General features: G+C 45.2%; 1 protein-coding gene across 9 annotated transcripts in view; it reads left to right on the plus strand.

The window, feature by feature from the left end:
* The window catches only part of Lilli (AF4/FMR2 family member lilliputian), a 158,965-nt gene that overhangs the window by 99,578 nt on the left and 32,295 nt on the right, over positions 1–27,092 (plus strand). For all 9 annotated transcript variants that reach the window (XM_072007497.1, XM_072007499.1, XM_072007498.1 and 6 more), the window contains 3 exons: positions 1,015–1,074; positions 10,649–10,744; positions 12,989–13,025. In XM_072007497.1, the coding sequence (XP_071863598.1) occupies positions 1,015–1,074; positions 10,649–10,744; positions 12,989–13,025 (193 nt within the window). The remainder of the gene's footprint in view (positions 1–1,014; positions 1,075–10,648; positions 10,745–12,988; positions 13,026–27,092) is intronic.

Here is a 27,092-nt window from a genome sequence, read left to right on the forward strand (position 1 = left end):
CGATTTGTCGATAATATCATCGGTAACTTATCATTCGTAACTTGTAAAATTTCGCTAATTAACGATATTAATTTAAATACGCAACAGCAACCAGGCGTTCTAACATTTATGGTCGACGATCTATGTATCTTATCACTGTTGCCAAGGTAAACGATATCCAATCATGTCGCGAATTTTTCTCGCGTTTTTTTTTTCGATTCGTCAGCACCCTCTTCCGCAATTTTTCGCGTTTCATCCCCTATTTGCGACTATCCCGTCTCCTTGGATTCAGCGTCGCCGTGTCCTCCGGCTAACAGTCAGCAGACTCTATCCCTTCTCGCTCCGTTTCTCCGCCATCGTTTTTAGCCTTCCAGGTCCACGGATTTTCTCCATTGTCTCCGCGTTTTCCTCTCAGCAATGACTACTCGACGACTCGTTCTCCGCTCGTAATGGGTGTGAGCGCCGCGCGTCCTGGCCGCTCTTCTCAACGTCTTTTTTCCGCGAGAGAGTGTTGATTAATGATCGCTCCAGAGCTCGTGATAAATCGCGGGAAGAACTTCGTGAGAGTTGGACGGCGCGGCGGCGGGCGAGCGGTCACCGTGTCGTCGAATTGGAATCGTTTTAATTAACAGTCGCGTGGAATGTGCCGCGTGCGACTTGCTTATCGTCGTTTAATTCCGTAGACATCGACCCAGAAAGGCAAACGTTGCAAAGCTTGCAGGAAGAATGGAAAATACATTTATTCGATCTTCCGATTGATTCCATTTTGATTTGTTAATTTAACTTTGTTATTTCAGAGTTTAAAGGTACGAGAACGTATTAAAGGCACTAAACGATAAGCAAGACACCGAAATCCTAATACCCGCTGTAAAACCATCAAGACAAATATTTTTCTTATTCTGCTTCTTTAATCTTAACGGAATTGAATCTTAATTTAAAAAATGAATTCATCGAGGATATGAATTTGCATAAACACGCAGCTTGGTGATCGGTCAACGAGATGTAAGTTAATCGAACCTTTCTTTTCTGTTTCAGGGAACAAGTTCGAGGCCTGGTCCAGCCGAGAATTCCGCGGATGTAGAAAATATTTTAAAGGTAAGAGGTCGATAAATTAACCTTATCCTACTGGCGATGTCTGTAATAGTTTCTCAACATCGAAACGACAGCACGGTTTTCGAAACAACGCGACTGCCGGTGTACGCATTCCTCGCGACAAACGTCGAACTTTGCCTTTAGCCTGGCCATCGTTGCAAGTTCGGCTTGGTCGATAAGCCAATTTTCTCGCCGATACAACGCTATCTCATTCGCGGTCATATCGTGGCTGTCGTTCAACCGAATCGACCCACCGGTTCGGTTCGGTCGTATCGGCTTTCGTCACCGCTGCTCGGGCATACGCTTTCGCACCCTACAGGCAACGGGAACTTTGTCGCCGGTCGTTAATAGAATCGGCCAACCTTCCAGTCTTTTTCTTTTCCACCGTGAGAACCCACGATCGATCGATCGATCGAGACAATGAGGTACGCGTTTCTGAGGAAAAGAAAAAGAAGCCGAACCTCGCCGCCTCGTGCAACGTCGAAACGACGTGTCTATTTATAGGAACGTGTCCTTGAGGTATAAGTTCGATTCGAGCTATTTCAGGCTCGTAAATCCGCGGACATGGCCGTGAAACCGATCGAAAATTTAGCCAAGAGTTGGTTGATTGGTCGAGACGGTAACTAAACGTCGTTCGTTTTCCTCGCTCGGTGCTTACGCTCGAAAACGACGCATCGTGATTTCAGGGAACTAGAGAGAGTCAAAGGATTCCTCGGTGAGTCGCTCGAGGCACTTTTACTAGCTGGCAAACGACGTTTCAGCGACATGGAATGCAGGAGGTTCTCGCGAACAGCAAAGCCCTGAATTCTGCTCGTCCTTTCGAGAGGTCCTCGAGTCACGTGCCGGCGTGATTACCGGCAGCCTCCATGGGCGCGCAATCGCGTTCCCGTTTAAATCAACACCGCAAAGCGAGACTAGGTTTCCGGTGATCCTCTGGATCGAGTTTTCCGTAATCGACGATGCTTCGTTGCTCGTGTACGAAGTCTGGTTCCGCTCTCCGGTGACTTTCGATCGACGACACGGCCGTGATATTCGAGATTTCAATTTTTCGTCGAAACGATATATACGCGACAATATCGAGAGAAAGACAGAAGCCAGAGTATTGGCCCGAAACAATTTGCCCCGCGTGTTTCGTGAACCCGATTCCATCGGTGCAGACAGCTGGACTCGATACACGGTTGCAATCGGGCTGATAAACTGCCGGCTGACCCAGTTCTATTCGTGAATAGAGAATAATGATGGCGCGGGAATAGCTGGCTCGCTCGTGGGAGTCTAGGAATTCGATCTTCCCGACTGCCTTCGACGAGACACGGACAAAATATCTGGTCCGGCTCGGAACGCCCATCGTTTTAACCCGTCCATCGTCCCTATAACGAGATTTTCGGTTATAATGCTCTGGTTTCGGGACCGATAAAAGCTCGCCCCAACTCCAATGTTAATTTATGGACACGGCTTAACAGCGATTATCAGCGAATTGATATCATTATGGAGTTACAATACTGTGACACGCTTGATCGAGTATCGAAATACGGTGGCAGCGATGGGATGTCCTTGTCCGTGTGCCATCCATGGGGATCGATTAATACCTGGTCGCTGTGGGCGGTAACCGTTTTCCCTTTCGATCAAGATGTCGTTTAATTTCCTCTTCATACGCCTCTCTCGTGTATCTTCCATGTGTTTCTTCAATGTACAGTGGTTACAAGAAGTATGTGCACACTGTTGTATTTATTACAGTATTTACATACCAATTAACTAGGTTCATGCAAGTTACGTTTCTTATCACGTAGTACAACTTTCCTACGATTACGAAGATTTGTAATGAAATGTAATCTGATATAAAAACACTTGGTGGGAAAATATGGGTGTATGCAAATACCTTTTGTAACCACTATACATTACGGTATGTTTCTTGATCGAAATCGTTATAGGATATGATTGGGGAAATGTTGGTTCGTGTAGATCGTTAGGCAAGCGTTTATCAGGCTGTCGTACAATAGATCGTTTTCCGATTGTAGAAACTTTCGTGACTGTGTTCTCTTAATTCACTCTTGAACGTCGCTTCGTCGCCAGTGAGACTTTTAGCGTGTTTCCTGTTAATCACTAAGTAAATTAACTGACTAAGTAACTAAGTAAATGCATGATCGTATTGTAATTTTCTGCGATGTGTTGCTTTAAACATTCATCAGAAACAGTAACGTCAAAGAGAATCTTGACGCGTACGAGCGCCGTTATCCATTCCGATAGAGAAAGGCGAAAAGAATAAAAGAAGAAAGAAATGTATTTCGACAAAATGTCGTTTTTACTACCGCGAAGTGCAGAATAAATCTGTAAAAAAAAGAGCGATATATCTGTAGTACGGAGGAAGAAAGGTCATGTATTTTACATGTGTGTCAAATTCGGAAAACATTATTCATTCGACATGGAGCAATCGTGACAACCACTCTGTACATTTCCAACAATACATCTTCGAGTATTGTGTCGTTTCCTTGAAACCGCAATGAAACGAAACGAAACGAACTTTTTAATCTCTTCGAACAAGAATATCCTCTCGAATGTAGAACGTTTAAGGCTTTCCGTTTCAGCTTTCTCTTGACCAGCGTTTCTTTCATTCATCATCGAATCGATATACGTCTGCATAATTCAACAGCGTCAGAGGAGCAGGGACTCGAAAGTCTCGCAGATTCGTCGACGAAACGGGACATCCGTTCGCGCCGTGTTTCCAACGAGAGCGGGAGAGGGAGGAAGGGTGGGAGGGAGAGAGAGAGAGGAGAGAGAGAATCGAGTCGACGTTACCGTTCTCCGAGCTTTTCCACTTTCAGCGCGAATTTATGACGATACTACCGGGCAGTCGTCGACGTTGTAGCTCCGCTGGGTTCAACTGTGCCCCCTTTTCCCGCCGTATCCTCCTTCCTGCAGACCGGCCTAGCCGTTTGGTATAGAAGCACCGTCGAGGCCCATGAATTATTCTCACGGCTCTGCCCGTGGGAAAATACGAGAGTTGCGCCAGTAGGCATCGTAAATGCGGCTGCTAATTGCGCTCGCCGACGACGACCGTTAGCGTGGATCCTGAATATCGCGTTCTTTCGCCACCGTTATCGTCCCTTTCCCTCGCCCAACCCTCAACCCCTATATCGGACATTGTCCGCCTCCGTCTCCGACTCTGCGAGCCGCCTCCATCCTGCGGTGTTCCTCTTTCTACTCTGTTCGTCGATTAATCGAGAGATTTTCAGCTTCCATTACGGTTGACTAGACGGCCTCGTGCCCACGGCGATATTTAGGGAGCAAACTCTTGCCGGACGATCGCCATTGCCCGCAGGATCTCGCGTTCGAGCTTTTTCCAGCTTAAATTCGATTCCCGTGTAGCCCCTATAAATCGCGGCTAATCCAGTTTTCGGCCCACGCGCACGGTTCGTCGGGCTCTCTCCGCGCATTCGATCGCCGATTCCCAGCTTCCAGTCTCTCGTTGCATTTTTTTCCCTTTTGCGTTAGTTGGTGAACCGTTAGCTTCTCTCCGGTTTCGCTTTTCCATCCCCTCCGGAACACGATCGGTTGGTTAACCGTACACGCAGGGAGAAGACAATTAGACCGAGTTAATAAGGTCAATTCGAGGTTGATCGAGTTAACTCGCAGCCAAATGCTTTGCAGTCGAGACTCGATACCCAACGCCCGACCCTTCAGATCATCTCGCGACGAAGTACCGTTTAGTTTCATTTTGGTTTCACGATGGAAATGTTACCCTTCTAACGACCCCATACACTCGTTCAGATTAGTCAAGTTAGTTGAATTCAAGCAACTCGAAGTACTCGTATTACCAACATTGTCCGTTTTCGGATTTAAACGTACCAAGTGCCTCCTCGTCCCTTAACATTTTTTCGTAATACCGTCCGTTATACCAATATCAAAAGTATTAAAATATCGCTTGTCTGAATAATTCTACTCTTCTATACGACTTCGTCGATTTATCAGCTATTTTTAAAATACACGTCTTCTTTCGATATCGTAGAACAATAGAATTTTCATAAAGCACGAAACTGTTGAATTCGACGATCATAAGCTGAAATCGTAAACAGGAAGAAGAATAGAAACTCGAAAGGATATTTCAAGTAGACGACAGATTCGCACCGATGAATTGGTTTCGCTGAATTCCGGTCGCTCGACTAATCTGAACGAGGCTTCCATTTGACCTGTCGTCAGGGTGCATCTTCGAAGGGAAACAGCAAGTGTTCACCTACGATCTCACGGGACCTTTCGAAGAGACGTTTCACGGAATGTCTGCGTCGCGTGACGAGATAAAAATACGCGCCCGTATTCCCCTTTTGCCTGGAAAAATCCGTCGCATTCGTCGAATGGAATATTCGACAAGGATAATATTTATCCGAGAAACAGAGCCAGGCTGTCCGACGTTTGGAAAAACCATGGCTGAAATAAAGGATTGCATCGAGAATGGTGATGGCGCGCCGTAAATTCACAGGGGGGTTGATCGCGGGGGATAAATAAAAGTTGCAGCGCGATATATCCTCTGTGTGAAAATGGAATACGCGTTGAACGTGACGATCGATCTGCAACGGCGAATCGGCATTTTCGATTCCATGGTCTTCCCGTTGGTCCATTAGGCGAGCACAGGGAAACTGCTCGTAGCTCAAGGTCCCGCAAATGCGATCTTGCGAGTTTCCTTCGACAGCCACTGCATCGAGCGTCGACCACTCGGTAACGGGTTTTCAATCCTCCTCGCGTGCCCAGCATAATTATCGAACTGCATTACGGTGCTCGTGCGACGCACCAATAATACACCCTCGTTCATTAGCATCAGGGTCCGAAAACAACAGTTATTCTTACCATTTTCACGCAAGTAGTTTTGGCAAATTTTTGTCTGCCATTCGCTAATCTTTTAATCCTTTCCTCCATTTATCTGGATCAAGTATTACGTTCTATAGATATCCCGATATTTATGAACAGGAACGTGTACGTATTCCCATTCTACGATCATGATTTCGAAAAGACTGGATGGTCAATAATAAAACAAACGATATTCGTTATCGTTTGACAAATTACTGGCGGAGGGTCGCCTTCGTCCTCTTGATTCAAGTTCCTTCACCCCTCGTCGAGGCGCAACTTTTGTAAATAGCGCCCTAGCTGTGACGATACATGCGATTTTGTTGGCTGGCTCGTAGTCACGCTACGGATCATCGAACCCCTTTGTTCTCTCGCCTGTTAGGAATAAATAATTCAGCGACTGTCGCGGAGGGCGGATTATCTTATCGTAGCCGTAGCTGTTCTCGAAATTTTCGGAGGTTTCTTCGCATCAACCGAGCTTCGTTCGTTCGATCGTTCGGCGATCCTAATCTAAACTTTATCAGTAAACCGGCAATATCGTTTTGAACTTCATAAGTTGGAATATCTGGATAAGGACGGTGTGTAGATGTTCCACGCGATGGTAAAAGGAAAGGAAATTCAATTTGGAACGGTCGATTTTCTTCTGGGAAGTAACGCGTTCGACTTGGGTTCAACGTTTCGATCTCATCGATCGTGGTCCCACGGATCCATTAGATGGCTCGTGGAATCCCCATAACTCGCGGTGGCGTTTCGTGTTCACGAGGAATAAAGCGGCTGGCCGCGAATGTAACTGGTTCGCACGAAATGGTACGTCGCGCGGAGAGGGTGACTCAGCCCCCGGAGAATTCTCTCCTCTTGGCAAACGTGTCGAGTCCTTTTTCGTTCGGCCCTGTGTGTCGTTCGTCGGCGTCGTGCCCGTGGTCGTCGAGCGGCGGGATGCAAATGGACGATTTCGTACGCGAGTCACGCGTGTCTCGGAGCTGCACACGGCCGAGCGAGAATAATAAGTCGCGATTAACGACACCAGTTCGTTCGCTTCGTTTCGTCTCTTTTACTTTTTTTGTCTTCTTTTCTCTCCATTCTTTCTTTTTTCTTTTCTTTCTTCGTTTGTTCGCATCCCTGAATCGACAGCCGCGAACGATTCTGCATGCGAATCGCATGTTCGGTTCGACCGCGTTTTTCTCTCTGTTAACTCACCAAGTTTTCTCTCCTGTTTTCTCTTCTGCAGATCGTGAGCATTCGCGTACCGGCCTTTCATTGTACAAATCGATTAATTAGCGCTTTCCGGTGCACTATAATAATATCGGTAGCTACTTAGTTACACGTTTCCTGTTATTATTATTTTTAATAGAGATACAAAATGATACGAGAATCGTACAGCGTGCGAATACTAAATCTATTCGTTGCAGATATTTAATTATCGTTGAAAATCGTAATTGTTTCTTTGTTTTCCACGAAATAAAGAAAACGATGTTGCGGCTTCCTTTATTCTCTCGATAGATCGCTGACGATTGTAATACATCTTGTCTGCCGTATTATCAAAGATTTAATGGCATCTATTCTTTCAAAAAATTCGATACAATCAGAAACGCGTAAACATACGCATATCAGAGAGAATACAGTCGTCTCGTAGATTTGGTCTTCCATTGTCCTTCCCGCGAATATCGGTCGATGATACGCATGATCGAAACGCAACAGCGCCAATTAACGCAACACTCGCGTGGACGGTCGATGACGCGGTTTTCGTTGGTGGGAAAATGTGGAGCGGAAAAATATCGGAACGTTAACTGGTAACGATGTTCTGCCGTGCGTTTCCGCTCGAAGGATAACGCTGCCATTGCCGTTCACCGTTATATTCACGACGCGCCGCGATACATTATGCATGATCGTGGAGCGATCCCGCCGCGGTTGCGTTATTCTTTTTCGCAGGACAATCTATATATCTCTGTGTATACGCGATATACAATATTTCGCGTATCGTTGCGCCGTGTTTTTCCGCGGACGCTGCATATTTCCCAACTCGATTGCTAAACGATGAAAACCCTATTCAACGTTGCTGGAATACGCTGATACATATGTACACGCATTACCATTCATATTCGGACAATGTAGCCGATTTGTAACAACAATGCATAAACGTTAACAAAATGCGTAAACGAATGAAGAAAACTCGATGATCAGAAGCAACATTTATCAGCCTTCCGAACAATCAACAAATATTAAACGTATTTAATTGAGATTTAAAATGAGAACAAGTTCGAAGTATAAAGATACAAGGATCGCAATAGGGTTGAGCGTCCGATAATCTATAATTTAGCATTCTGCGTAATAACAATAATAATTCGCTGTAACTGTCGATAAAATTGATCGATAAAATAAAATCGTCGGTAAAACTGTCGATAAAAACAAACCGGAGATTATCGTTCGATCGAAAGTAACTTGGAACGATAAGAAACTAACCGTTGCTTTTTACAACGAATTTCTTCGATCGAATCGCTTTGCCGTCTTGGAAGGAGAAACCTCGTTTATGGAAGCGCGTGGATCATCAGGTCGAAGATCTGTTTCGATTCACACGCGTGGGTGCCAAGCAGCCGGGCAAGATCCCCAATTTATCGCGCGTCAAATCGGTAGAGATGTTCGAGAACTTGCGACGACATACAGGAACCTCTGGAACATTCACTTCAAACCGGAGATCTTTCGTCGAAACGAACGCCCTCGGCTAATGCGACTCTTTAAAAAACCTCACGTTACTTTACACAGTTTCTCCGTCTGTGCACTCAAAGTTCTCGTCACATCGCACGCGTCGCGCATTTGGTTGGTTGCGACGAACGTCGCACGAGGACGACGCATATTCGTGTCGACATCGTCGACGATGCAGCCCGTTTTCCCACGTTGAATAAAACGAGGAAGACATACACGTCCACGTTTCTCGACGCACGTGCGTTACATAGCGCGTGATTCTCACGTGGGTAGTGTTTAAAAGCGACGTTGATTGCAACGTCGACTAAGCCGTGTCACGGTTACAACGTGCACGTGCACGTAGACGCCGACGAACCGTGGATAGCTCGATATTCACGTTTCTGTCATCGAAGCAGGAACAACCAGGCGCGAACTTTCGCGAGCTTGTCTTCCAAAGTTGTATCGGGCACAGTAGAACTTTGTCCTATCGTATATTGGTTATACGAACAAGTTAATACTCGGCTTCGAGTATGGAGATTCATAGCCAAGCCTCTATTAACGGAATTATTATCGGACGTAATTACAATTGCAGCAATAGGCGTTCTTATAATGGATCAATGCGTCATAATCAATATATGCTATCGTTTATTTGTATCATGAATAAATTCCACGTTTAAGGAAGGAGTAGTCGAACGCGATACAGGAATAGCTTAAACAAAGCGATAAACGAGCATAACTCGATTTCAATTTTCCCGAGCATTAACTTTTATTAGTCGGACTAATAATACGAGGTGAAGAGATTCACTCGGTTATTCGGGAATTTTATAATAATGTTATTTACCATATAAGTGCGAAGATAGACATCTACACGTACAGCTTGTAAGAACGCTTACAGAAATAACGCAGAAACAATATGTTTGTATTTTCCAATTTTATAATGTCTAGTTGTCTTTAATAGCCCTCTGACGCGAAACTAATGCAATTGTAAATATACCGTTTTACGCGATAAAAATAGAAACACAACGTAGACTTTCTATTCGATAGGAGGAAATTTGCAATTTTTTCGATTGTCCCGCTATCGATGCCAAACAGCGATATCTGTTCAAAATTAAGGTATCGAGATTCGAAGCAAGTTGTAAGCGTAAGGTTTATTGATGACGTACGTTATCGTGTCAAAGTTCGAGTCGTAGAAAAAATGGACATTCTCTTCGGTTATTTTTCATTACCATAGTAAGGGAATAACACGGAAGTCAGACTTCCGGGTAACGCGTTGAAATCGTCTCGCGCTCCGGTCAAATCTCGTACGAAGAAGCAGCACTCGAACCGGTCGAATTTTCACGGCTGCATAATTCTCCGTGTAACGCCGGTAAACAAGCTCTGTCGTTGATCGTAGGAAGAATATAAGCACACCGACGAGAGGCTTTTGTCTCGTCGGTCTTTGTTCGCGTCGACGGATGTCTCGACGGGTCAATGAATCGGTCCCGACGATTCGCCGGTGGAAATGCGTTTCGTTCAGGCCGCGCCATGCCGATGCACCAGACTGCATTGTTCGCGTGTTTGCGACTTCCACTCCATCCTCGTGATGCACGGCGTGCGTATGGACGTTCGTTCGTTCGCTCACGCGCGCGCACGTGTTCACGAACTCGAGACCACGGCCCACTACGTTAATAGACACGAGTTCCGAGTACCTGGTCGTCGCGGCTGATCATACGCGGAATTCGTGGACCTCGGTCCGGTGCCCATTGACGTAATCGTGGCCCAGATGCGCTCGGTCTTACGCAAAAGTACTCGTTTTCGAGACGTACCACTTGCACAAGCTCACGACCACTGACGCGATGCCGCGATGAAAGGAAAAGGGTCACCTTTTTCGCGGCTCCGACGATGGACGAAAGAAAAGATGACGTGTTTTCTTTGCATTCGAGTCGGTTTACGTATCTTCCCTCTGCTCTTTCTTCTTTCGTTTCTTCCGAGTCTGTACGTGTCGATGTTGAGAATTGTGTTTTGGATGAATTACACTCGTGTGTCAGCTTAAACGTTAATCGACGTTCGATCGCTTCTGTTTCAGGAAATGTCCATGCCGCCCACGCCTCTGACGGCTATCGCCCAGACGCCGAGAAAGGAGCCGGAGTCGAAGTTCACGTTCAACCCTGTGCTAGTAAAGGTGAGCATTAGATTCTGTCTGTTCGCGTAACAAATTTTGGTACGGTATAGATAAACGCTCTTTTTACATCGTTGCGCATCATTAAAGACTATATATACGCAGAGATCTGTGCGTAAGCGTTGTCGAGACACGTGGTAGTTTCGTACGAAGCATGATAATGAGCGTAAAATATCAAGCGAACGACTAATCGATCAGAGCTTTATATTCATACAGAGTCGCGATCCAACGAGACACGCGAAAGGCATACGTTTCTGACAACTATTTCGAAGAATCGCAACGATATAATAAATCATTTTTCAATTTAAATCCTAAGTTTAAAGACCGAATGAAATAAGAAACTCCAAGAAGCGTACACGACATTATCAAACTCAACATAACGTTGTCTACAGTATTTATACAGCCAAATAGCAAAAAAAAACTCATATCATATGAATATCAAAATTATATAGACAGATATACATAGACAAGAAGAGAATTAATTCTATTATGTAAAATTGCGAACATTCTTATTTCAGTATTGAACAACGTGTATCTTTAAGCTATAATCTAACGTTTCAAGCGCAATAATAATTATTAAGGATTGCGATAATTTCCTAATGATTTTTCGAATTTACTTAAATGACTGTCCCGATACTTAGAAGCCGTGCTGTGTGTACATAGCATGGTATAAAGAGTCGCGTGAAATTGAGCGATCGCGTTCCCGTTGATTATAGAGAAGCCGTGGCAAATCTTAGGACGCGTATCGATCGTGGAAACGTTTCGAATTGTATCGAGCGACCGAGAAGTGTTTCGTGCCACTTGGCACTGTGTCAAGAAGCTCGCGCTCGACCGAGACGGACGCCTTTCGTTGCGGATAAATCGGCTTTCGCGCAACGCCCGTGTGTCCGTTCTAGAAAACGACCGGTGCGGCCTGTTAAAGGCGGAATTTCGGTTTCCTCGTCGTCCACAGGCCATGCTCGCGGTCGCTGAAAACGCTCGGCGAAGAACGCGAGTCCGATCGATCGATGCCGGCGTTTTCGAGCCGAACAAGCTGTAGCTTTCGTGCCACTTGGCTTCGTGTCAAGAGTTTCGTGCGCTGCCGAATGTCGTTTCGTTTCGTTTCGTTTCGTCGTTGTCGGCGAGAAGAAAAAGAAAAAAGAAACTGAGAAAGGAAGGACGAAAGAGAAGCGCGCGAGAGTCAGCATGTATAAAGGGGAAAACGAGCCGCCAGATATCAGTAGCTTCTCTGGTGAAAAGCGGATTAATTTCTCGGGGCTCGTGTTTTCCTTTTTCCGATGCCGAATCGCGTGGGCGCTCGCGGTTTTCCACGCTGCTGACATTCGTCCGACAGCTACGAGGCGACACGATTAATTGAAATTCGCAAGACCGAAACGGTCAGCCAGCTTTCGCGCGACGAAATTTTCCGACGTATGCCGCGACCAGTTTGCTTCTTGAATATTATCTCCCACGGAATAGTCGTAAAACATGGCGACGTGCTAAAACCACGTTTACGTTAGGCAACTACAGTTGAGATGACCAGGTCGTTCAACCAAAAATAGAAGAATGAGCTATTTTTGGTCGAACGGCTACAAGTCGTTTCAACTTGGTTGACACTGTGTTTACGCGACTGTTGCAAACAAGTTAAGGTAGATCGAATCGATCGATCGATCAACAGTTGCCCAGTATAAACAAAGTCTCAGCGAAAACATTAAAGCGGTACGTTTTCACGTGGAATATCTTTCACGATATAAAAATGCAGCGGTACGTTAGTCTATGGTTACACTGGTCAGATTTAGCAGCGTCCCGACGAATTCTTCAGATAAAAGGAATATACAAATTGTTAGGAGTACAGTAGTAGTTTATGAAATTAATAATAACGAAACACCCGTATTTTCCGTATTATAGTAATAATCTTAACAATCTCGACATTAATATTATTATCGTATTTTGTTATTTCCATGCTATGATTTGAAATATACTTCTTGTAGTTTCCTATCAAGTTCACAAAGTCTTGGTTGAGTTAGTCTCATTTCGATCTTCGAATTCTTCAAATAGTTGCATTCGTTCGAAAATGTATGCCATAAACATATAATCATATAATCACAATGTATCCATAGTTGTAACGAGATTCGTTCTAATAGAGTAGAAAATAGTTAAAGTCGAATCGTTATTTGACGTGGGAAGTTCGATCGTGAAGTTACGTTTGTAGGTCGCCTTTCCTGCTTGATATTATCAATTTTGAATAATCGGTGTTTTTCTTTGCAGTTGACCGAGGTGACGCCGCAGGAAGCCACGAAGCCTCGTAAGTAAAGTTTCCAGTGTATGTTGCATGCCTCGTGTTTCGGGCTAATCCCCCGTCGAGTGGAAATGCTCGATGGCGCGATCGAAGACGGCAATCCTGTTACCTGTTCCATTCGAACGCGACTTTAGTCTATCCGATGCGCCGAAAAGCTATCCCATTATGAGACTGACGATAACAAGCCTCTCCGTATTACCAGCTATCCCCTCGTTGAAAATGCTTGAACGGACTACGACGTTTTCTACGCGATCTACGTTAGTCAAACACTCTCGATCGTTCTGTACAAGATTTTACGTAAAGTAGATTCCGTTTTAAAAGAGTAGCGGTCTTTAAACGGTTGGTCGAGTCTTGCAGAAAAAGTGCACGTCGTTATTATTTTGTCAACGGCTGTTTAACATTTATAGCCTATTACGTAATTAACTTTGGCAAACAAGAGATTTTTATTACCGTACGAAACGAGTCTGATTATCCGTGGTGCAGTGCGTGACAGCGATGAATGCTCGGAAACGGATATTTCGGAACAGTTTAACTTCGTTTCCCCTGTTCTTCTTTTCCGCTCTTCTTTTCCTTCTTTCTCCTTTTTTTTCTTTTTTTTTTTTTAAGTTTATTTACTGCTTTTGCTTTTATACTTTACACGCGATAATGGTCATGACGAAACTGCCGCGGGCTAATTTAATCGTTGCACGCGGCGTTGTTCGCGAGTCGGTCCTTTTCAACCGGCGAATCTCGTATTATTCTTTGCAACGTGAAATATTTTCATAAAACCGCAGGAATTATTTGCGTGACGGCCCCCGTTGGAAACAAAGTAGCACGGCCTATGAAAAACCTGTGGATTCATTGCGATCCGCAAAAAGCCCGAACGTCAATTTGCAGCCGCGTTTCGCAGTCACTGACCTTTTCCATTAACTCACCGTCCGGGGAAATTTATATTTGACTCCGACGGTTTCGTATACACGGTTATACGCGTTTATATGCGCACGGACGGACAGACGGTGGGAAAATATATATTTTGGCGACGCGCGGAAAATTTACGTTACACCAGCTGATTCGATAACTGTTTACCTTAAACACCTAGAACTTTTTTAGAGGCACGTAACACAGGTGCTGTGGTTGACTGTCGCGTGATTTATGCTTCATCGAGTATCAGATATAAAATGTGAAACGTTGTCCATTCACTGCGTAACTTTTTTTTTACTTGCTTCAGTTTTTTCTTCATTCGTCCATAAATTTTTTCTTGTGGTAGTCGATAGCTGATCGAGTATGAGACGGAACGAAATTAAATACCCATTGAATCTCGTTTAATTCTATTTGAGCTTCAAATAATAATTAGTTGAATTTGAATTAATTAAATATTACTTGAAATAATAATTACTATGCGCATAGATGTATAGATTACAGACTAAAAATTTCAAACCATATTTCCGACTGCGTTTATTTCAAATCTTCTATTAACCTTCTATTAATCTGTAATGTTAATCGAAAATCGATATTACAGGCATCGCGAACGCATAATTGCGTTTTGACAATTACTTTCAGTCCGACACATCGTTTATATACAATTTCAAACTTTTCTCTCGCGGTATATTCGCCGTTCGGCCATAACAAACGCATTTTCATGAATGAATAAATCCACCGATAGGCGACGATGACAGTGTGATGGAATATTTCCATGACTCATTGTATCCTCGGCAATAGTGTTTCGGCAATCGAACAAATTTAGATTTTATCTCAACAATTACAAAATAAAAATCAACTGAAAAAGAGCCGATAGTAGTTGACACACCGTAACGGAAGATCAACCGAGATGCAAAAAATATTTGTGAATGGTCACGTTTTACAAATTTCCGATTTACGTAACAGTCGGTCCGTGAAATGCGAGGCGGGCGCCACAAAATTTTTACCAGATCCCATGTTTGTTCACGAAAATCCAAATATTTAGTTAGCTTTCGGCCTGACTACTCGCATGCTGGCCGACGTCACAGCTTGCCACGCGTATAACGGGGACCATTGTCAAAAATGGAGAATCACGTCGCGCCGGATTGTCCGAGGTCCAGGGCAAAAACCTGTGGATTCATTGATATTCGAATGTTTCTAAACGATGCGCACGCGGACTGGTGGGGGCGTTCAAACTCGAGAGAGGGCGAGGGAGCAGCAAGGGATACTGTTTCATGAATTAACCATTCGATGTGGCGGCTCTCCCTTCCGTTTGACGTCGATGCTCGAATATACACTGGCCACTTTGCGACGCTTATTATCGTCGCCGTTACGAACGTGTACGCGCGCGTGTTACACTCCATGTCCCTCCCGGGCCGCGGGCTGAGAATTTGCTTCTCGCTTCGTATATTTGAGTTTGCCTCACCGCGCGCGGTAAACCGATCTCGCGACTTTCACGCATCCCGCGTGTCAAATCCTCGAAAATCGACGCTTCTCGATTCCCCCGCTTTATTCCGTGCGACTCTGAACTAATTAGCGGCTCGATTCTTTCATTGCTAAATTTCGCATTCGCGAAAAATCACAGGTTGTTAATATTAATATATATATCTCTCTCGTATAACACCAATGAATTTTTCTTGCGCGATTAAGCTAACTAAATTTACCGACTTATTAGTAAATTTTACAAGTCGTTAATTAGAAGCTAATGGTATGAATAAATTCTCTTCCATAAGAGTAACGAGTATGATAAGGAAACAAATGATATTTTACAGGCAAATTCTACAAATCACGAGTCTCTTAATAATCTTATATCATGTAATACTATGAAATAGTAAACGAGAAACGTAACCAACGACTCGTAAATAGTTTCTTTAATACCACTATTTGGTGAATTAATGTGCAAAAGGATTCTGCGAGCCACCTGCTCGGATATCTGCATTTCTGCAGAAATATCATTCCAAATCCACACCACTGCTAAGCGACCGCACCGCTGTAGCTCGAATGGACGAGAATCGTTTGGATTATCCGGCGGAACGTTAGACTTTTACGGGACGACTGGCAGAATCTAATCTCGGAATCTGCCGCTTCCGGTTCCCCTTTAGCTTCCTAATTTACCTTGGTGGCCGGTATATTTCTCCGCGGCCACTTCCTGCCCTGTCGGCGCAAGCGGCGAAACGCCCACCGACACGGCAGAGAGGTCGGGCCACGTTTAACCTCTTGCCCCGAACGTGCCAGTGGCTTCCTCTTTATCAGGGAGAACGGAGTCGAGGACGTCTCGAGCTGATTAAGAGGAGGGAACGCGTTAACCGCGTCGGAATTGTAATGCGCGTGCCTCCAACCGCCTACCAGCGGCACGCTTCCGCGCCGAATTCATCCACCTGTACTCTTCCCCGCCTATGCCTCTCTCTTCTCTGTGTAGGTGTTAACGAGCGAGGGTGTGATTGCGTGACCGACGACCTTTTAGGCAGCGCGCCGCTACGGCTAAAAGGCCCCGGGTTCCTACGTTCATTTTCGACCGTAACGTTTGGCTTTCGATGCACCCCCGTGATTTCAGCAAACGCTCGAATTACTCTTGTCCACCCTCGAACTTTTCCTTTCAATCTCCGTTTTTAAATGTATAGAGATTTGAAGATACGACGTTGTTTTGCTAACTGGTCAGATGTTAGGTCGAGTAACGTAGGGAATCAAATAATGAAAGGAAGAAATTAGGAGAAAGTGCGAGTCGATCAATTTGGATTTCGAGAGCAGCATATTTAGGCACGATTAATGTTGACAATTATCAATGTGGTGGATCGCGAATTCATAATTTCTCATAGAAATTGTATAAGTTTGGAAGGCTTTATTTTTGAAAGATTTGGTTGTTGGTAAAGAATATAGACAAACATTTTTTCTCGTGTATTAGGTTGTCCGAAAAGTTCCTTTCGTTTTACGAGGAAATAATAGACGCACAACGTTTATTGTTTTATATTATTTTGTCGAATTACGTACGATCCATTTTGTTCTGTTGAGATAAACATCGCGATATTTCACAGACTTGGTTTCACGTTTGTACGAAGATGCACTGTTGTAAAAAACACGTTTGCGAGAGAAAGGCACTTTTTGGACAACCCAATATTATGTATTTTCTTTTCTATATACAATTCATTTTGATTTCTCTGCTACGAGATTTATATTTTGATCGTCGGTAGGTCTGGTGTTAAATAGACGCAACCATCGTATTTTCTGTATGTTGCGTCACGAACTCTTCCCCATTTAGACGCGAAAGTACGCGAGTGACAGCTCGTAGAACGAAGGTGAACGTACAACGACAGCTTCTCCTAACAAATAGCCACGCAGCAGCGCCTCGGCTCTTCCTTCTTCAACTACACCTTCAGTCGTGGTCTGGTTGTGCCACGGTGGTTGCTGTCTTCTTCTTTCCTTGTGTAAACCCTCTTTTTCACCCCCTCCCTCGCCTTCAGACGATATTTTTCCTTTTTCGCGCGTCTCCCTCGTTTCCTGGTCCTTCTGCAGGCTCCTCTCTGGCGTTCCTCTTTTCGTCTGCCGCGATACGTCGAGAAGAATAAGCGACAGAACGACGAGACGAAGTGGTTTCCATGGGAACGAACCGTTCCATGGTTCTATCGTCGGATCGAGACAGGACACTCGCCGATCGACGCCTTTCTTCTGTCTATCGACGTGTCCTAGGTCAAGTAATATCTCGCTGCACTATTGTCAACGCTCGAGAAACGTCGAAACGCTTGGTCCTTCTGTTGCCGTTTCTTCTGCTCGAATAGACCGGTGAATTGTAATCGATGGTATCGATGTCTTGGAAATTTCGTCCAGTCGCGCTCAAACGACGAGGTGTATGGTGTGTTATTAAAAGAAGAAAGGGTTCCAGACTTTTAAAGTTTGTTATATTCACAGAAACGAGTAAAAAACGAATAACCGATGATAGGTGGTACAAGTAATCCTTCTGGCGTAAAATACGATTGATTTCGTATCGAAACGAGTGCTTCTTCGACGAGAATCTTTTAAAGTCAACGCGGCTATCTTTTAACACCGTGTATATAAATCAAGGGAAAAAAAAGCAAAGAGGTTTGGCGCGAAAACTGCCAATTGCTCGAAAGAAATTTATTAGCGGGGCGGAGCGGTTGAAAGGCGGCGCGCACGGGACTCTCGAGTACTTCGCGAAGTTTTCATTAGTAAGAGCCGATAAACTCGCGAAGACTTTGCCGGCTTGTCCGTGGGATAATCGCAGTAATTATCCATGGACCGATCTGCCTCGAATACCGCGACAGGGAATTTCAAGTTTGCGGTAGTAACTCCGCCAGTGCTATCGCCGGTGTACGGCAATTCCCGTGACATTAATTATTGAAATCGCCCCCGGCACTCTTCTCCATTCCGTATTTCTCCGTCTTTCTTTCTCTTCCTCCATCCCTCGTATATATTCTGTTCCTCGATCTCACCGTCTCTTTCTGCCTGCTTTTCCCTTCTCTGCACTGTCTCATCTTCGTTGCTCGTTTCGTCCTCCTTTCGTCCTCGTTCCACCCTGGCGACTGGTCTGGTACCCGGTGCGCACCTCTCGTGGCTGTCGTAGCTCTCGGTCTCGTTTTCTAGTTCGAAGGAAGTCCCTTGGGCGAAGTTCGCCGAGAAGCAGACAGAAGCTCCGTCACTTAATATTCAATCGCTCAGCCGTCTTGTCGCCGGTGGATCGCGACGAGAACAAACGAGACCAATAAATTAATATCGCTGATCGAGGTTTTCTTCTCTCTTTCGTTTATCCGTCTCGTTACTTTCGTCGCTCGCGATACGGTGTCCTCGAATATACGTAACGTTTATTATACATCGCCGTGCCGACGTAGAATTTCGTTCTTCCGTCGATGAAACTTTAAACGGAAACTCCGGTGCGACGTAAACGGAGGCGAGCTGGAATTCGTCGAATCGGAAGAAATATCGCGTACCTGGCGATTCGATCTCGGCCGAGGATAAAATCGACTTACTCCATTCTGTCTTTTATTACGGTGTTATTTCGAGTTGAGAGTGCGCGCCCTTAGTTGCGCCAAGTGCATGCGATTATTTTATTTCGCGTGTGGTCGCGTGCTCCTGGACTATCTGCCCGTTGCCAGAACGATCGCAATCTAGCCATGTGAAGGCTGCTTAATATTGTGCGTGGAAACTTGCTTTAACGGCATTAAAGCTGTACGATAATGGCCAGCCGCCAGAATCGGCCAGCTCCAACAAATTGAAACGCGTCACGCCAACTGGCCACGTCTTTGGAATCCGATAAACCCTTCGCCGTTTCTTTTCTTCTAATTAAACGTACAATCTCTCTCTGTCTGCTCCCCTCTTCTCCACCATTCCTATGCTCGTCGTTTCTCTATCGATGCCCGGGCTGTAAATAGCTCAAATTGCAAATTACGATGCTCGTGAGGGAGCGGAAGTAGCGAGAAAATTGTGAAGCGAACGGACGAAATACCAAGCTCGGCGAACGACTTTATCTCGACTCGAGCACGCGATTACACGGATCGCGTTGATGACAGCTTCTTCGAGTTTGTCTACCGTGGTATCGCGATAATTCTCATCTTGATATAATATATCTTGCGCGATCCGACATAATTCTTAACCATTACGTCAACGAAGACGCGCCCCTAACAATACCAAGCCGACGACGAAACTCTAACAAGCAACGTAATCCGTTCCGCCGATTCTACGTCCCTCGAAGGAAGTATCGTTGACAGTCACGAGCACGCATCGACGTAATTACGACGGGAGCAAAACAGCTTTCGAGGAAGTTGCACACGCAATCGAGAACTATGAACGGAACTTCGCTCGGTTCTTAATAAAGTCAGGGGTAGAGGAGACATCTCGAGAATCTCGGACGATCGCTAGGGAATCATTAACCGATGACGTTGTTGCTTTGTAGCAGAGAATAGCCGTTAGATGTCCAGCTGCATCGTCCATGTTCAACGCTTTTTACACGCTCCTTTTTATCGTCATAGCTCGTCACGACACCGGTCTATCCGTTCTTCATGATCGTAAACGCGTAGTTCCTCGCGACAAGATGGCCTCGTAAAGTAACTATTTATCGATACGCGAGTTTCTGGTAGTTGTGGAAAAAGGTCAGCGTTCTTTTTCTTCCCTTCAGGAACCTGTTAAATTCACACGTGCTTCTAAACATTACGTTCGAGTTATATTTTACAAAAATATCGAAAGAATCGTAAATTCTAGATATTTCAGCAGGATTTTAGAGGACAGTCTAATCTATGCCAATAATTTTCATCGTTATTGTCTATAATATAGATACAGGATTATGAAACAGTTGGCAATGAACCTTGTTATATCGCTAAGTGAACATTGCTCCCTGTTAGATGGCACTATGTGTCCTGTCGAGAAATAATCACGCGTGTATTCTTGCAATTAGTACGAACTTGTCGGAATAAAAAACATGGCAATCTCTTTCTATTATTTTCTTAGCGCTTTATCAGTGTCATCTTACAGCGTATCGCGATGAAAAATACGAGATTTTGCGCGTATGCTTCGATAAAAACAATCATAACGTGTCGCGTTGTATTCGATCAGTGAAAGCAGATTAGATCCTGCTTTTTTTTTAGTGTCTTATTACCTTCGATACGAATTCATCGCGATAAAAAAATTCTAACTTCGCTCGATTATTCGTTAACAACCAAGTAGAATACTTTGACGGATCGATGAAAAGGGAACAGATCGGTATAAAGCCACGCGGATATCATGCATCGCGTGTAAACGACGCGATTCGTTGGCGGTTAAATTCGAAAAGTCTATAGAACGAAGGATGACCAGTTGGCGGGCTAATTTATTGGGAAAATGCAGTTTCAGCGAGTAGCACACCTTTGACATTTGCCTGAATCGATACCTGTTGAGCCATTCGTCGGGCGTCGGGCGTCGTACGGCCCGCTGGTGCAGCTGGTATTATTACAAGCGGTGTACACGTGTCCACGGGCCCGGTGCGTGTATCATTATGTCAGTTCATGAATATATGCACGCTGTATCTATCTCATGGTCCCGCGAGCGATCGATACCGCGCGTTTTTGCCCCGATTGTCGCTCGATTACCCGTCTCGCCGACGGCTAATCGGCATCGCAATTACGTTTGCCTGCTGCTACCGATAAAGTATCCCCGTGAAATACGGCAGCATAATCGAGCGAATTATTAACCAGCGATTCTAACGAGGAACAATGCGCCAGGTTCGTTTCGGTTTCCATTAATCGAGGGTCGGTTTTATTCGGCTGACCTCGAATAAGAAATGGCAAACGTTCGTAATGTCAATCCTCGATTGATATGATCAGATCGCTGATTAACGGGTAGTAAATAGATCGCGGACGTTTATGCATATTTTTATAGATACAATTGAAGAACGCAAGGGAAAGACAGGGGATAAATTATGCTTTCTGTCTCTTACCAGGTAGCAACTTGAGGATATAAAATACGTAGTAGAAGCTGTGGGGGGAAAAGTAAAAGAATAGAAAACGACAACAATTTGACATATACCGCATCGATCGAACAGAGGCATTCGGTCTCTGGTTTATTCAGAACATTCGTGGAATAGTTTTACGAGAGGTTGATTGCTTCGAGGCTTACAAAAGACCCGTAATTACAGCAATCTACCATGAGTTTGTTTACTCGTAATTTCCAAATCGGTTTAATTCCTGCCACGATAATATACATGGTCTACGACGTCGATTCGTCCAAGAATTTAGCGACGTGTGTTACTTACACGGTGGAAGCAGGCGCCACTGCGACTAGGCTGGATCGAAAATTGATACACCATGTGCGTGCTCGTCGAGTCGATTACGAGCGTGTAACAGCCATTACGGTTTAATGCGGGATATTCGATCGACCCGATAAATCTGGCCAGGTGCCACGCAGCTAACACGCGCGTCCACGATAAAAGTGTCGTCGTCGAGGTAATCAGAGACAGATCCTAGAGTATTATAGGAGATTTCTATTTCTAGCAGCGAGAAGAAGTACTCTCCAGTGTCCACGATTTCGTTTACCTCTGCTCCTTGCAGGATTATCGATCCTCCGAGCGGTAGAAGGAAATTCTTTGGGAAACGGCCGCGTGTACCGCAGTTAAGACAGTAGTTAAAGTTGCGATTACGCGTCGATAAACGCGTCCATTCTAGAGAATTCTCCGGTTGGGTCGATTCACGAGGGAACGAGCCGCGAATAAAGTTCGTGACTCGGTCTTGGAATTACTTTCCAAGTCCTCGCTCGCTTCCGAGCGTAAGCGGCGTTAACCAGCGTCGGGACAAACCCTCGTGAAGGGTAGCTATACGTCGGAGGGGTTGTACACGTGCTGAACCAAATTAAATATTGAATATCGAGCCCTCTTCCCCACGGCGCTGTCAGTTACCTCTGTATACTATCGAGCGGCTTGACCTACTTGTCCAATTATGCTATACAGTGCGACGTGAAGTCGTTAAATCACGAGTTTAGGGCCAGCCGAAAGATACGTCCTCCTGTTATCTCCGCTATCGATCGACATCCGGATTAACACTAATTCAGTGCATCCTTTTCCACGTTTATTCTATTTTACATTTTCTACATTTCGTTTGATTTCATTTTCGAGTGAAAAATATGTCGCTTTCTATAGAAGAGTGATTCCACTACAAAACTATCTTTTCGTTTGATTTCGGGATTACATATGTACGTGGTTTTGCCGTCATTTCGAACGTTTAAGAGATATCACGAATATTAATTAACGTAACGATTAAGCTAATACTATTCGTTTCTTAGACGAAGAGAAACGAATGGACGTGCATTTCAAAAGGATTATTATCTGCAAATATATCAGATTATCCCCTTCTTCGATCATTTCATATTAAAGGACTTCTTGTTATTCCAACTAACGAATGAACTCAGAAAACGAACAGAAATGGGCTTATCGTAGCTGTTGAAATAAAAATTAGCGAGAATTTGAATACGCGGTATTTTGAATTCCTAGTACTTGAATCTAAAGTGTAATGAAACTCTAGCTTGTTTAACTCTAATTTGAAAATTATTGGTTCACAGTCTCGATACGATTCTCCTTAGGATCGTTGATCGATTAAAAATCGTGGTGAAATTTAGACATATAACCTATCCCGTTTTATACGTATTTCATCTATTTTTTTAATAACAATCACGACGAACGAATCGCGTGTTTTGTTTTCATTCCTCGATTCTCGTGCTTTCTGCGTTCCTTTTTCGGTGCCGTTAGTTAGTCGTTTCTCGTGAAACTATTCGAACGGAATATTGGATTCGCGAGATTAATTCGTCGACGCGAACAAAGGTAGATCGCGTTACGACCGTCGTCGTAGCCTGCAGCGATGGTTATGTCATTGGAACGTTGGCGTATCTCGATCACGGTTAGATCGTGTTTCTGTCACGCTGATGACGTTTGCTAGCGATGCCTGCTAATTTGTAGTGTTTGATCGCGTAACTGCGGGATGACGCGCCTCCAGCGTTACTTCTGCTCATCCGTGTGGACGGATTCTCGGCAAATGATGTCGTCATCTCCTTTGACATCCGCGTATGCCAGTATCACCGTGATTCTCTTATTAACCGACGGCTTTTCCGCTTAACCATATTCGACTAACACGACCGTACGTATCTACGTATACGGTGTTGCGGATTACTTCGATCGAGTGGAAAAGTTGTTCTTTTGCCTGGTTTCTTCGACGAGAGCAAATTGCCAGCGGCGAGCCGAGCCAGACGTTAAAAACTCGAACGTAGACACGCTAGCAAGGAAAAGAGAGTTTATTGTCGACTGGGTTTAAGGGATACAGAGGGAGAGAGAATGAAAGAAGGAAAGAAGGTCCATTTTCCTAATAACGTCGGATTCGGCCTCGACCGAAAGGTTAGGTTCGTCGACTCTCGTTTTCTCCTTTTCTACGGCGTTCCCGTCTCTTGTTAAGCGCGCCCTTTCGCTAGCCCCGTGACACGAACGCCGCCTTTTCAACCCCTTCGACCCGTTTCCCGCTGTTCCATCGTCGCCCTCTTCAAATGTTCTAAGGTCTTGCGAGAAAAGACTGCGGAGACTCTCGCGACCGCTTTGCTCCCGATAAATTATAAGACTGCGAGCGGTGCGCATAATGCGACCGCGAAAGACGAGACAGAAGCGTTTATACGATATCGATCACGCGGGCTTCGTAGGGTGGCACGCGACGTCTCTCTGAAAGGGGGCCGTTCATTCAGAATGGTAGAAGAAAGGATCGTTAACGATCGCGTGGAGAGGAACACGGAGTCGAAACGAGAAAGAGTTTCGAGGATTCCTTTCTCCTTTTCACAGACCGGTCGGAGAGTGTTGACGATGGCGATGATGGTAAGAGCGCGGCTGGAGGCGAGCGGGAGAGTAGGTGGTGGAATTTATACGCGAAATCCGCGCGGAATTTCATTTCGTCTTTCATCGAGCGCGAGCCACAAGCGGCGGTGGCGGCGGCAAAGGAAAAAAGGCAGAACGATTTTGTGCGCGGGAACAGAGAAGAAAGGGTGCGAACATTGGCGGCAGAAGAGCGTGGAAAAAAGGGTGGCCATAGTCGAAGGGACACGAGAAGAAGAGAGGCGAAGCGAAAGGGGTCGATAACACATATCCATCCTCTACCCTAGCGGCTCTCCTCTGCCTCCTATCTATTCTGCCCGCCAACACCCTCGAATCAGTCTCCGCGCAAGCAAGCAACCAGGCAAGCAAGCAGCTCCCAGTTACTTAACGTGATTAAATCCACCTCCACGGCCCTCTACCTCTCGCACCCTCTATGGCCGGACCACGTCGATTCGTCTCCTCCGGTCTTTTCTTCGCCCTATTTATCCTCGCGCTGATCTATTCTCGCGGATTCGATCACGAGCCGTTTACTTGTTCGCGTTTTATTGCTTAAAACGGCCTTCGCGCTCACCTCCAACGTCCCCTTTTTCGCTTCTGAATGCACGCGCTCGATCGTTGGCTACTCTTAACCCTGCTAACCTATTCACTGATATTCGAGTGTTCGCCAGGGAGAGAATCGTCGCATCCATCGCTATTTCAAAAGGATGCGCTCGTTCTCTCGCGGCCACTGCCAAAGGAATACCCGCGTCACGGTTCTCCACCGATCGACCGCCGCGCTTTTCCTTCTTTCACCGTAATACATCGATTCCTGCATCCTTTTTTCTTCTACCTGAATCGATCGTTCTCTCAAAAGAGTCCTTCAGACAAAAGTCGAGGTATTGTACGATCGTTTCAATTGAAAAGTTCAACGACACTTTTCGCGCCCGAATCGTATCCTTCTAAAATTTAATCGCTGTCTCGATGATTCGAGCACCTATTCGAACGACGTAAGAAATGGCGTGAAAGGGAGCCACTTCCGCCAAGAAAAGACTTCTTCTCGAGATCTATATATAGTCCGGTGAGCCAACGAAAATGGTGAATCACGTTTTTCGTACGAAACACAGTCGCGTTCGGGTCGCACCTTCGACGCATAATCATCGGCGGTACGTCACGATTCAATAATAGCTTTGAAAACGAATAATGCAGCGGTGTTTTCGATTCGATCGAGTATATATATTCTTCTGACCAGTTGGTTTATTTGCAATTGTGATTTAGTGGGCTCCGTAGGATTTTAATTCGCCGTGCAATGTATCTGGAGCGTTCGCGCGCTCCTTTTCTCCGTGGAGAAACGAACGTGCGAACACGGGAGGGGCCACTTCCGGAAGGAAGAGGTTACCAGGCCGATACGCTTGGCCGAAGCGTCTCGACGCATGGTGTACGTTGCGTCACGTCGACGAAGTCGATGACCCACCTCCGTCTCTTCCTCTTCTACCTTCTCTTTCTCCCTTCTCCTTTCCGTTCCTGCACGAATCCATCGGAGAAGACTGCACACGAGACCAGAACACATGCATCGCGCCACGGAAACGGACGTCTGCGACTTTCTCGTGCGTAATCGTGGGTCAAACGGATCTGCCCTCTCGCCGCTAATTCGATATTTGTCGCGCGATCCTCTCGAAAGCCAAACCGATTAATCCCGTGCCTCTTAAATTTTTCAATCTTCTCATCTGGATATGTGGTTGGTGTGTAATCGAAACTAATAAATTGAAGAACGGAGGAAAAAGATGAATCACTTTCTTGTACAGTTTTATAAACAATCGTAAACACCGAAGTAAATGATACAAAATATATAAAGTAACGTCGTTCTTTTCAACGGTTGATAAGTATAATTCCTGGATTCGTATATTCGAATATTTCGTCTATCCATCTGTAGCATTCGAAGCACAGTGGCAAAAATTGTCGGTGGCAGAAATCGTCTCCTACATCTGGTAAAGTTTCGACGACGAATGGCACGCTTGGAACGAAGGTAGTTAACTAACTGTCTGTGGATCGTCTTCTTTGTCGCTTTGGCCCGGCTCGATTCAAGCGTCTTCGGTTTATCGAATGAATTTTTTTTTTGCTCGGAAGAATTGTCATGCGTCGAGAAGTTAATTAAGAGCGAGCGAGACTGAGAGAAGAAAACGAGAGAGGGCGAGCACTCCTCTCCTTTTCTTTCGTCTTAATTGGAGGGCTCTTTTAGCAATTAGAACGCGAAGGGAATTCTTTTCTCTTAATAATTCGCCGTTACGAAGATATAAACGAACCTTTCAAGAACATCCCGCGGAACCCTTGCTCACCCGTGGCTGGCCTCTTGCTTTCTGTATTTTCGCCGCGGTTCTTGGCATTCAGGCAAGGTTTGCCGGCAACCGGCTGCCTAAGCCCACAAAATTTATTTTATATCCCCAGTTTTAGGTGAATAGGGACGAGCCATTGAGATCCTTTCTGCTTCTTCGAGCCGTTGCGCTCGTTTCTCGTTCGCCGCGGTATGCTGTCTACGGGAAGGATTTTCCTTGGGAAATCTTATATGAAAAGATGCGCGCGGAGAGTTTGGGAAGGGGGAAGGGGAGGGCAGGACGAGCAAGAGATGTTCACCCTTTGCCGGCGATCTGACCCGAGCCGGGCTGGTTATTCATAAGGCAGATATCGAGCCAGCTCTCGAATGCAAATCGAGCGGAAGTCAACGATGAGCCGAAACGACGAGCATCTTCGTTTTTCTCCTCGTCGACCGTCGTCGATGGAGATTTATAGAAAAAAAGAAAAGGGGAAGGAAAAAAACGAGGGAGAAAGGGAAAAAGAAAAATAGG

This window comes from Bombus fervidus, chromosome 7 (genome assembly GCF_041682495.2).
Source record: "Bombus fervidus isolate BK054 chromosome 7, iyBomFerv1, whole genome shotgun sequence".
Taxonomy (NCBI): Eukaryota; Metazoa; Arthropoda; class Insecta; order Hymenoptera; family Apidae; genus Bombus; species Bombus fervidus.